The sequence below is a fragment of the Pithys albifrons genome, chromosome 3 (assembly GCF_047495875.1).
Source record: "Pithys albifrons albifrons isolate INPA30051 chromosome 3, PitAlb_v1, whole genome shotgun sequence".
Taxonomy (NCBI): Eukaryota; Metazoa; Chordata; class Aves; order Passeriformes; family Thamnophilidae; genus Pithys; species Pithys albifrons.
Window position 1 is genome coordinate 28,130,034 of NC_092460.1, and position 11,810 is coordinate 28,141,843.

Here is an 11,810-nt window from a genome sequence, read left to right on the forward strand (position 1 = left end):
AAGCAGATGTTCTTCCTTCTGCACAGAAATTCTTGTAATTCATGGCAATACTGTTTTGGCTATTTAGATACCAACTGTGTCTAAAATCTGCTAAGGCTTCAAATTGAAGTACCGAGAAATTTGTGAAGTACCTGCTTTCATCAAGTCTCAATTTTGTAACATACCATATTGTGAGCTTTTTCATCTTAACCCCAGAGAGCCACTTTTTTATTTACTGTGTAATTGTACAGCTATCTCATTTGGAGAATGGTTCCAGACCCTTGTTTAATGTACATTATCCACATCCTACGTTGAATTCAAAATGTCTTATTTCCTCACTGTTATTTGCACAGAGCCTTGGCATGACATCCAGAGACTGTTCACATGTTTCAGAACTTGTCCTCACATTATCCTATAGCTTGTACTTTCATCTCCTATGTACTGTCAGGAATCTAAGTTCAGAGCAGCGGTGGTCAAAATTATGCAATGTCTGTTGTGTTAGATATCCAAATTTATGTTTAGGACTTTATTTCTCAATACTGCAGCCATGCACACATTTATTTAATATACCCAAAGCAGAGCATTAGCTGACTGTAGTTTTGAGTGTTCATTGCAGTAAAAAATAAAGAAATTATTGAAAATAATATCTAAAAGTAGATCTACAAACATTAGAGCTGTTCTTCATTGTGAAAAGTTGTAAGAGTAGAAGAAAGATAAGAGGAAAATAAGAGCTGTGATTACATGTTAAAATGTTCACGCATTCAAGTGTAGGTGAAGACAAAGTTGGATTTTAACCTTGTTGGAGAATTGGGCTATAGCTGCTTACCTAAAAGTTCATGATTGTCTGTGTTCTGTCAGTCATTATCATGTTTGTATAGGCTGGCTGGTTTTGAGAGAAACTGAAGGGCAACTTCCAAAACATTCAACTATTGAACAGCAGTTGCCTTTCAGTCTGTGCAATCACTTTTTCAGAGCATGTTATTCTATATATAGAACATATGTGCATAGATACATACCTGAGACTTCAGGGAAACCCTGCTTGCATTTCAAAATCTGGCTCCAAACCATGGAAACACTAGAATTTGTTTCTGATAAAAAGTATTCCTTCATTACTCTCAGTAACAGGAAAAAATTCAGAGGAATCTTCCTTGAAAACCAGCCTTAGCCTGAAGTTCTGGATGTGAAAAGACATAATGTGAAAGGTGCAACTGTGGTCAAAAAAAATTGCATCCAGGAGCATCTCCCTTGGTATTCACACATCTTAAAAGGCAAGGCAGGAGGTTGGGGATCAAGATGCAGGGGAGTTTTTAATTCTCATTACTCTGAGTGGGTGACTGTAACATTTTTGTCAGATTTAGTATTAGAACACTAGCATATGTTACCTCTCCTAGTTCGTGTGACTCAATCCTTTAAAAGAAACCCATCCAAGTTCCTTCCTAGGCAGTTTTCTCAAAACTAAGGGAGCACATTACATGCTTATCTGTTATGTCTTGAAGCCACAAGTGAGCCAGAGTCCGATTAAGTGGCATTTGAACATGTGGGTGCCCCTGTCTTAGAAAGCCAAGGGTGTGAGAAGAAGCTGGCACCAAGAATTGAACTGACTTGTCCCAGTCACCAAGAAGGCTTGATCCGCTCATATTTTGACACCAACACCGAAGGCAGAAACTGCCAGTGATCCAAAGGTTTGAATATGTTCCCTGACACCAGAGTTATGTAGCTGGGAGCCATGGCAGTTTGGGCTTAAAGGCAGTATTGAAACATCTGATGCTGTGTATAACGTGTTAAGAAGTACTTTTGCTTCTCACTTCTGTAGAGTTTGTATTTATAAATATATTGGTGATCCCTTTTCCTGGAAAAATGATAGACATAGGATGCAGTGCAGATGTGGTTGAGAGTGCCACACATGGACAATGTGTGCAAGTAGCTGCTGGAGTTGCTGACACGGAGTAACACAAACTGGCTGTGTAGACCTGCACTCTGACAGGCACCTTAAAGGCAGTGACTTTATAAGTACTAATGGCATGTTCTCCCATTTCTGATGCTCCTGCTCAAACTTGCAACTCCCAGTCATCTAAAGATCAAGTTGCCTATCAGTCTGACCCACCAATGGTTTATCAGCACCAAAGCTGCCAGACTTCACTGATTTGCTTGGCTATCCCTTTATTTGAGACCAGTAAAGTCATTTTACCAAATCATGTTCAAAGAGTGAAGGATCTTGATTTAAACTGCAGTGAGATACCTTGTATTTCATTTCAGACCACCCTTATAGTAGTTGACAAACCATGGCAGCTCTGGAGCGACTCCTTATTTTCGAAGAAGCAGGACATTGGTTTTTATGCTGAAATGTCTTTAACGAAAAATTGCTGAATATTTTCTTTGTAATTCAAATGAGGAAAAATGGTGGATTTAAGTGGTCTTTTAGTGAAAACCTTACTTTGGTATTTGTCCTCTTTCCCACATATAGGAATCTCTGTGTAGAGTTAGAAGACAGAGTGAATTTTTTCTTTCTCCTTCTCAGAATTATGTTTTGATACTCACAGAGTAGGAACAATTCTCTGAAAACTTTTGACTAAAATAAAGTGTTTGGTGTCCCCTAGAAGCTATCTTCTTTTTTTTCTTTGAATTGATGTTGAATTTTAAACATAAACATTGAATTGAGGAAGCCTCCCAAGTGACTAAGTCCTGGAGTGACAAATTTTCTCTCCTTAATCAAAGTGTCACTGGAAGCAGAGGGGAAGCCTTGACTTGCTCCTTCCTTTAGTAATGAAAGGGCCTCTTCTGAAGATAAATATATGCGAATGTGCACACGAAAATAAGACATCACAGGCACAGTGAATTTGCTGGCAGTGTGTGGAAGGAAGAGCAGGAGTCTTCAGTCACTTTACAGCTTTCCTATGAGGTGCTTCCATTGGCAGAGAAAAGCGTGAAAGCACGCTCACACCTCCTACGGAGGTGACCCTCTAATTGAATATCCTGGGAAATGTGTCAGACACAGTGAAAATAATCCCTGTGGGTGCAAACCCCCTTAGCAGGCTGCCTTGGGTTTGCATTTTCTCCTGTTAGGACTTGGCCATAGGCAGTGTGTTGCCCTAAAAGCATTTGTGACCTTTCTTCTGCTATTTAGAGGGAGCATCATAGTTTAGGGTAAGTCACATCCTGCAGAGCAGAGACCTGCTCCTTTTCCTTCTCTTGGTCCAGATCATCCCTGCAGCTATCCAGTAAAAAGCTTTTCCATAGGAGTCTTTTACCTCAGAATACAGTCTTCTACCATTCCAGATTCAAATAGAGAATAAAAGCACCAAGGAGTGCTCCATTTTGGCAGTAGCAGGATAAACTTGTGTCATTTCTGATCAGACTTGTTTCTTGCCCTTTCCTCAGTTCTTGCTCACAGTTTGCAAATGTTTCTGTATCCTGCCAGCGCCAAACACTGAGTCCCTGTGTATTGAGAAGAAGGCAGTAGCTCTGCTCAAAGAGATAAATGACTTGGGGAAGAAAGACATTTTATGTGAAGGTAGTTGGTAAATAAAGTGGGGAATGAATCTTCCTCTCTGTATAGGACACCTCAGAATACTTGTCTAATTATATTTTTCCAAAAAGAGACTGTTTTGAAATCAGCTCTCTGGGCCCACTCTGCCCAACAGGTTTTTTAAACTGAGCACAAAAAGGCAGCGATGAGCAAAATGAGGAGAATTGCCTCTTCTCTGTTGATTTCCTCACCAGCCATTAGCTGTTTTCTCACTCACGCCTCCACAAAAAGTGGCAAGAATGATCAGCATCTCAAGGTTGCTGCTGCTGCTGCCAGCCCCCGAGCTGAGGAGGAGGAGGAGGAGGGTTCCTTCCTCCTCAATCCACAGAGCTGTTCTGTGTCGAGCCCAGTGGTTCAAACCTGAACTGGGGGAAAGATTTAATCTTCTATAATAGCACAGAAGTTTCAGGGTTACAAGGGCATCGCTGTATAACATAGCTGGTGGCATGTGGTGGGAATTACTACATGCAGCATGTTCTAGGCTAGACAATGGTGTACACTATGTATGCAAGTTTTTGTGAACCCTATGCCGTGCAGCAGATGAGAGGAGGAACTGGGGAGAGATGCAAAAAGGAGCAGCAAATCAGAATGGTCTCATTTGCGTGATGAACACTGTTTATATCTCTTTATTTGCCTGTGGTCCCTCTAATAGTGAATAAAGGATTGAATTAGGCGTATCGCTTTCTTATTTTTGAGTTGTAGAATAAGCTTTCTTTTTTTAAAGAGTTGTAGAATGTGATGCCATGAATGACCCTTCCCCCCAAAAACAGGACTTCAAGCCACATTAGTGTAGGGTAAGATAAAAAGTAAAGGTCCTTTAATAACACAGGGCCTACAGCCCACAGGAATACAGGATGACATGCATGTGTCTTAGTTCTTGTTTCCATGGCTTTTATAATAAGATCCCTCCAATCATTGCTTTACACATTTCTCAGTCCAGCCCCAGTCCCACCCCTGGTCCAACCCCCTGGAATTGGATCTGGGGTCGTCAAGACCCTCTGTCTTCATCAGCTCTTCTTCCTCAGGCACACAAAGGTCTCTTGGAGTTCATCCAATTCTGGCTTTTGGGTCACTCTGACCTATGTTTATGTTTCATTCTGTAGACCTTCTGATATCCTTCAGCTCTACCTTGGAAAGGAGTCTAAACAAGATTAATTAACTAAAGGAATTTGAGCTCCCTGTTCTGGGACAGGGGTAGTGATAGAAAGGCATTAAACTTACACTGTTAGAAATATTAACACTCTAAAAATCTACAACTACTGTGTTCCTAAAATCTACAAAATGTGAAAATCAGAACAAAAACCCCTTTGGCATCAGTCCCCCCTTTAGAAACAGACAAAACTCAAAAATTTTGTCTTGATTTTACTACTTAAACTTAGCATTACACTAAAAGATAAACAAAAACTACAGTATTAAATCTTACAGCTAGTTATTATGCAAAACACTAATGATAAACATAACTAAACAGTTGGTTAGGTTCAGTAACCATGAAGTAGGTTTGTGGAAACTTTCCAAGAGTTACTTGATTTGTGGTACTACATGAGACAAACTATGGACTTTTCTGAAGTTGCAATAGCATCTGAGGTCTGATTTTGGATAATTTCAATGACAGTGTTTTTCCATTGACTTACTTTTAGAGATGGAATCTCCAGGTCTCTGGAATTCCATAGGATTTTTCAAAGTTTGTTTCATTCATCAAAATGCCAATTAGGGCTAATTGCTTCTTTCATCTTCAATTGCTGGTATTTGAATACAAATACAGCAGTCAGTTTTTGAAGGATTTTAGATATGTGACTAGGGTCACATGCAAGTTCTGTTTTTAAATTTCAGCTAAATTCATAATGCAAATTTAGCAATATTTTTGGTGTTTCAGCTAAAGCCAAATGCAATTACAAATTTTAGTTCCTAACCTAATTCATGGTTAGTAGCAATGCAAACAATACATACAAAAAGTACTTTAAGAAAGTAATAGTCTTTGTTGCCTTTGTTCTAGGGGCAGAGGACTTCTGTCCTGCAGTAAGTCCAGGAAACCTGCTATGCAAAGAAAGCAGTCTCTTTTGTCTTTTAGGATGACATCAGGTTGTTAATCTTTGAAGTGGTCCTGGAGTCTGTATTACAGGGGTACAGTTCTGTCTTTGACTGTGGTGTAGTTAGTTGACAGTACTTGAGATGACTCTCTCTAGTCAGCATGCAGATGTCAGTGTCCCATCTTTCAACAATTCTCAGTCTGGAACAGGAATGTCCATGGGCTTTTGAAGTTTCTGCAAAGTAAAAGGAAATCTAGACCATTTAATAATTTTGCAAACTAAATTTTCTTATGTGAATATGAGGAATCAATGAAACTGTTGTTTTTCTGCCTTTGCTATAGGAAAGGCTTGGGTATGTAAGATGTCTTATGTCTCTCGTATCTCTTCACAAATTTTGCTAATTTGAGTTTTAGGAATGTGCAATTTTGCAAATCCCAGGCAATTTTTAAAGGAATCTCGACCTTGAGAATTCTCGCATTTTGACAATACAAAAAGCAGATTCAGCTTTTATAACATGAAAGGGTTGACTGCTAGCCATGAATACACGGGCCCATCAGGAGCTTTCCACTACCAAGGTGTGTCTGGAGTTTCTGCAACACCAAACATCATCTTGGCACTACTAATTGCTCTTCACAGAGTGTTTGCATCCTCTGAGTGTATTTCAGGCCCCATCGAGGTCAGACCATCCTGCCACAGCCTGCCTTGACTACAGTCAGTCCTCTCCACCTCACGGAGTAGCTGTGCAGGAGCTCCTTGCCTCCGTGTATAAAAGCATTTTCACTGCTAAATTGTATATGTTAGCATATTAAATAACAATGGCATCTTCACATATTGTGAGCCATAATACGGGTCTCTAAAAGATCAATTTGCTGAAAGAAATCCAAGAGGCATAAGAGCATGAAAAAGTTTTTAGGACAAGATTGAAATTCACTTGATTAAGCTAAAACAGGGTACAAGCATCACTTAGATGACTTAAACAAGCTATTCAGCTATGATGTTACCAGTTCATTTCAAAGATTGCAGGCTTAGATGTAACTCAATGTTCATGAGACAGTCCACTAAATCAGTTCTTTTAATCTTTCAGCTGCACCGTTGTGACTCAGTCACTTGCTTGTCTTGTAACACAGGACACACAGAACTTGTTCTGCTTTTCTTTTGCGAGGCTCAGTGCTTCACACACTGTAACAGACACTAGATGATAAGACGTTAGAGACAAACTCAAAAGAAACAAATTTGAAGTTACAATCATACAACCCCCGTGTAGAATTTTCAAACCAGGTTTAGAGAAATTTTTCTTACATGTAACAGCAATTAAAGAGAAGATACAGTTGTTCTACACAATGCTTGCACAATGATGTTTTCATCAACTTTGCTCTCAGATTGGATTTTTGAGAGGCATGTCTTTCAGGTCTGGTGGTGACAGACTTCTTTGGTTGTCTGCAAATAATCATATTCTCACAGCAGATGATTAGTTACATTAAAAGCAAAAATACATAGGTGGCAACTATTGATTGATTTTGCACCAGTATGATACTGGTCCTAGTTTTCAGCAGCCTCAGAGCTATGCTGAGACAGACATGCTACAAGCTGGAGCAGCTCAGAGCAAACTCAGAACACAGAGACTATCACAGAAAGTTTTGGTTTTGCTTTGCCAATCTGTCTCGGTGTATCAGGTGTTGAGGCTTCTCTAAAATTGGAAATGAGAAAATTGCAAACACAGACAGAATCTTTAAGCTTAAGATAAAGATTCTTTAAACTTAAATTAGTGCTTTAACATATATCTAAGTTGGAATGAACTGAGTTTGTTAAGGCAGCTTGTAACACAGTGACACTATCACTCTTTTGCTCCCCCCTTTTCGGTCTTGATGGCAGGGGTAGAGGGAAAATGCTGGAAATGCTCTCGGGGGTAGAGGAACTCGCCCCCCTTTTTCTGCAATTAGAAATTTTGCACACTTGGACAAGGCAGTCGAGATGATCAGGCTGCTTGCCTGCTTGCTGGGGAGTCCTGTATTCCAGGACAAGGTGTTTAAATTCTCTGCTTGCTCGCCGAGGCAGGTAGGAATCGTTAGCAACAGGGTTAGAAAGGAAAGGGTCACCCACGGCCCTCCCGCTGTCGGTCTGGGCAAGGTCTCAGCTGTAGGTGCTGACCCTGGGTCCATGCTGGCCTCTGCTATTGCTGTAGCACTGGCCTTGAGCACAGCTTCTTTGGTCCTCTTTGTCGGGGCCATGCTGGCTCTTAAGGGAACGGTCCCGTCCCTGATGGCCCTTGGGCTGGCCTCTGTTGCTTTAGAAACTGTGGCGTCCGGAGCCGCTGCCAGTGTTGCCCCCGGCTCTGGGCCTGCCGTGCAGTGCCGCCCACCCGGCTTCGCTCACTGCTCCAAGGGGAGCAAGACGTCCTTCCTTAATAAGTTGAGGAGGATCTGCTGGCCCAGATAAATCTGTGCTGTGAGAATGTCTTGTGCTCATTTCAGAATGTATTCCTGAAGTCCTTGAATTCATTAAACCCTAATTAGCAATGAGCATTGATGGTTAAAAAAATCTATGATAATAGGCAGACCAGTGTATATTGAGCTGTGAAGGCACCTCTGGGTCTGTCCTACAATTAGCTTTTAGCCTGTTCTATCTCAAAATAATCCTTCTATTTTCTCTAACATCCTGACCTCACCTCTTGCTTTAGTGTTTGACGTCACAGTTTCCAAAACTGTTGCCTGAAGTTTTGTTTGAGTATTCTCTACAATAGATTATGAAACTTACAGGGGAAGTGAAAAGTAAAGTTGGAAACAAACAGGAAATTTAAGAACTTGGTACAAAATTGTAGTATGTTTGTGTTGAGGACAGACATTTGGTTTGCTCCCTGTCTGTTAAAACACTTCAATGAAAACTGCTGTGCCTGTATCAATCATACTTTGAGATCATTTCCCCTTTAAGTGACTAGTATTCCAACTGTAGTAATTGATGCTACAGCAGAAAAAAATCAGCCAGAAAGACAGAGTAATACCCTGCTGGTCTGGGACTGTTCGCTTCTGCCACAAGAGAATTGTCATTGTGGTTGGGACCTCTGAAAGACACAGTCAGAGTAGCCACTTGAAGTGTCTGCAGTTTTTGTCGGCCCCTGGAGGATTTAGCAAATAGCAATAAAGTGTTTTATTTGGTAAATGAATTTGAGAAATGAAGTCTCTGCCTATGTCCAGTTTTAAGGCCTTCTCTTTAAAAAGAGTCCAGCATGTCGTCCAAATCACTGAACTGGCTGGAAAAAGGAGGTTCCTTGAGCACCAACTAGAGCAATTATAAACTTCTGTGTCTTTAAAAATTATGGCAAAACTCCTCCTGAATTCATGACGTAGAGTTGGGTTGTATGTGCATTTGATCATTTGTCTGTAGAGCAGGTTCAGATGTTAATGTGCTTACCGGAGCCATTTCTTGTAGAAACACTGAAAACACAATTTATTTATGAGAGCTTTCTGAAAGTACTGAAGAAGTAATTGTTCAGGGACATTAGTTGAGGGAAACCCAAAAGATCATCTTGAAAGTTCCAGCACTAATACATGCAAAAACTTAGTAAAATTAAAACCATTGCTTGTTAGTAATTTCAAGGAGAGGACTTTAATTATCTCTGCCTTATCATAAATGCTGTGTTATTGCCAGGTGTGGAATTTGAAACACAAAGCTATTTAACGAACAACAAGGTCAGTGTGTGTGATGTCTGTCTGTTGTCTTTGCTTTCCAGAACACTTCTGCAGCAGCTGCAGAGACTCCAAGCCATGGTTGCTGGCAAAGTGTCCCGTTCGTGTAAGGCAGCTAGCACACAGACAGGGACCTGTCTTATGGTGAGTGTCCCTAATGCTGGGAGTTGGAAGGGAATGAGGATCTCTTTCCCCTGCTCAAAGGCACATCCTTTCCTCTGCAAAGCATCTAAGTTGCAAATTTGCAGCTTGGGAAACTCCTTTTCATGGTTTGACAATTAATTTTGAGGTAGGTGAGACTTGGGAAGGCACTAAATTCTGAAGAAGACTGGGCCTGTGCTTGGGTTGGGTGCTGCCGTGATGAAGGAAGGAGCACTGCTCCTCTGAATGACCCACTTCATTATTTACTGCAGTATTTCATATGGGAAATGGTGTCTGGGGTTGTAAAATGAAAATGAAGGTGACTCTTGATTCTCTGCTCTTTTGATACCAGTGAAAATAAGCTTGCTCAACCAAATCAAAATGTGACTGAGGCTGTAAATCTACCTCTGTCCTATTTCAGTAATAATAGTCAAGGTAAGAAAATGAGTAGAATGAAACATTTCCCTTTCCCCTCTTTACACTGAACTAGCAAGTTCCCTTTATACCTAAAGTGGTATAAATTGATGGAAATTATTTACAAGGCCTAAGCTGTTCTCCTAATCTGCTAGGCTCACTGTCACTTGAAATGAGATGGGCCAGCAGCAGAAATAACCTGTCAGGAAATTCCTGACATTATCTGTAAAACACACATGGCAGCTTTACCTGCTTTTCAGCTTTGTAAGTAAGACAACTAGTCAGAATGGTGGCAGATGTAGAAAACAAACTCCAGTTTTGAAATGTGCCTTTAAAACACTGAATTGTTATTGTGTATGTGCCTTTGCTAAGAGACCCTTTATGCAGTGGTGAAAATGGCCTCAAATGGTTTGTTTTGATAAAGTGTCAGTTCTGATGTGCACACATAGCTCAAGAGCTAGTGCACTTACCTCTTCTGCATCCTCCCTTTGCCAGATGGTGGTGCTGTGCTTTGCAGTAGTTTTTGGCAGCTTCTCTCAGAGCTATGGGCCATATCCTTCTGCTACGAAGATGGTGTTGCCCAGGCAGCATTCCTCACCAGAGTCCTACACAGATTCCATTGGTAAGTGACAGCCATTCCAGTCTTTCTCCATGCTTGGTTGTACTTTGGCATTTGTTTTCCACCCTCATTCCTAACCTCTCCTCAAGCACCTCTTCCTTTTCTTTGTCTTAACTGCACTTTTTTTTATATATACCCGTGTTTTTCAAAGAAGGATAGCTTGGTAAACTATGCTGATGGCAGCAGACCTCATAAACATGGGCAAAGCCTTTTCTCCACTAGCCAGCTTGGTACTTCTGTTTAAAGAATTTTTGCCTCTGTGGAACTAAAGCTGGTGATCTGTGAAAGGAAGCAGGGTTTCTATTCAGTAAGAAACGTTCATACTGTTAAAATGCACAACTGCTGTCAGTTGGTGCCAATGTCAACAAAGACTCTGAGGACTGAGCAGGAAACTGTTAGTATTACATACCCATAATGAACCAGTATATAATCAGAGTAATTATTTAATTTTGTTCTTGTTTTGTTAATAATTTAGAGCTTTTTGATCCCTACCTGGAGCATTCCTGGTGTTTCTTTCTTCAGCTATCAAGTTGACAGTTAATCACTATTAAAAGAAAAGCCTTTTTCACCTCTAGCTTTGCTCTGCAGTTTCCATTTCCTGAAATAACCAGAGCTGTTCTCTTAGCTGCCTGTTTCTGATGTCCTTTTGCATTCTCTCTTTGCATGTAGTGAGGTCAAGGAGTCTGCTAATTTATGAAGAGCCTCACCAACTGGAGGAATCCTCAAGCCCAATCTCCTTTGCAGATCGCAGTGACAGGCAAACAGACACCTCTAAGTACACAACGCTGTCCCTGGAAGCTGTGTCAGGGACACAGCAGGATGATGTCATGCAGTTCACAATAGCCAATGAGACAAGGCTAGAGAAATCAGTGCTGCTGGGCTTGCAGCAACACAGGTGAGTGCAGCGTAGGCTGCTTGTCATACCGGTGTTCTGTCACTGACATTTGTGCCTGAAGGCCAGAAGTAAGACAAAACATGAAGTAAGTTTGGTTTTTCTGGAGAGCCTGTAGGCAAAGTCATCGTTACAGTGGAGAATGGTTGCTACAGTATTGTAGGACAGCTACCGAATTACTTCTGCCAGAAACCCTCTAAGCCTGTTAGTTTTGCCTGCCCACTTCTTTGAGCACTTACTTGTGTGTCTCCTAAAGGAATAAGCTTTTACCACTTGTGTGGAAGTGTGAAGTTATGACTCATTGGGCTTTCTATGAGGTTAGGGTGTGAAGAGCTGGAGCTTCTCACAGCAGTGATCTTACTAAAACATTACTGTAGGAAGTTTGCAGGACTCAGAGAGACTTACATATAAAATTTTCTGGCTACTTAAGTTCCTACACTGATTTCCTTCACTTTTTTTCAACTTAAATCTAGGTTTTTGAGGCCTCTGAAAAGTGAGAGATTCACTGCTTTAGATATGTACATGCAAT

General features: G+C 40.9%; 1 protein-coding gene across 2 annotated transcripts in view; it reads left to right on the forward strand.

Moving 5' to 3' along the window:
- CREB3L2 (cAMP responsive element binding protein 3 like 2) overlaps nt 1–11,810 on the forward strand; it is an 86,771-nt gene that overhangs the window by 67,757 nt on the left and 7,204 nt on the right. For both annotated transcript variants that reach the window (XM_071551156.1, XM_071551158.1), the window contains exons 9-11: nt 9,260–9,359; nt 10,266–10,392; nt 11,059–11,284. In XM_071551156.1, coding sequence (XP_071407257.1) covers nt 9,260–9,359; nt 10,266–10,392; nt 11,059–11,284 — 453 coding nt within the window. The remainder of the gene's footprint in view (nt 1–9,259; nt 9,360–10,265; nt 10,393–11,058; nt 11,285–11,810) is intronic.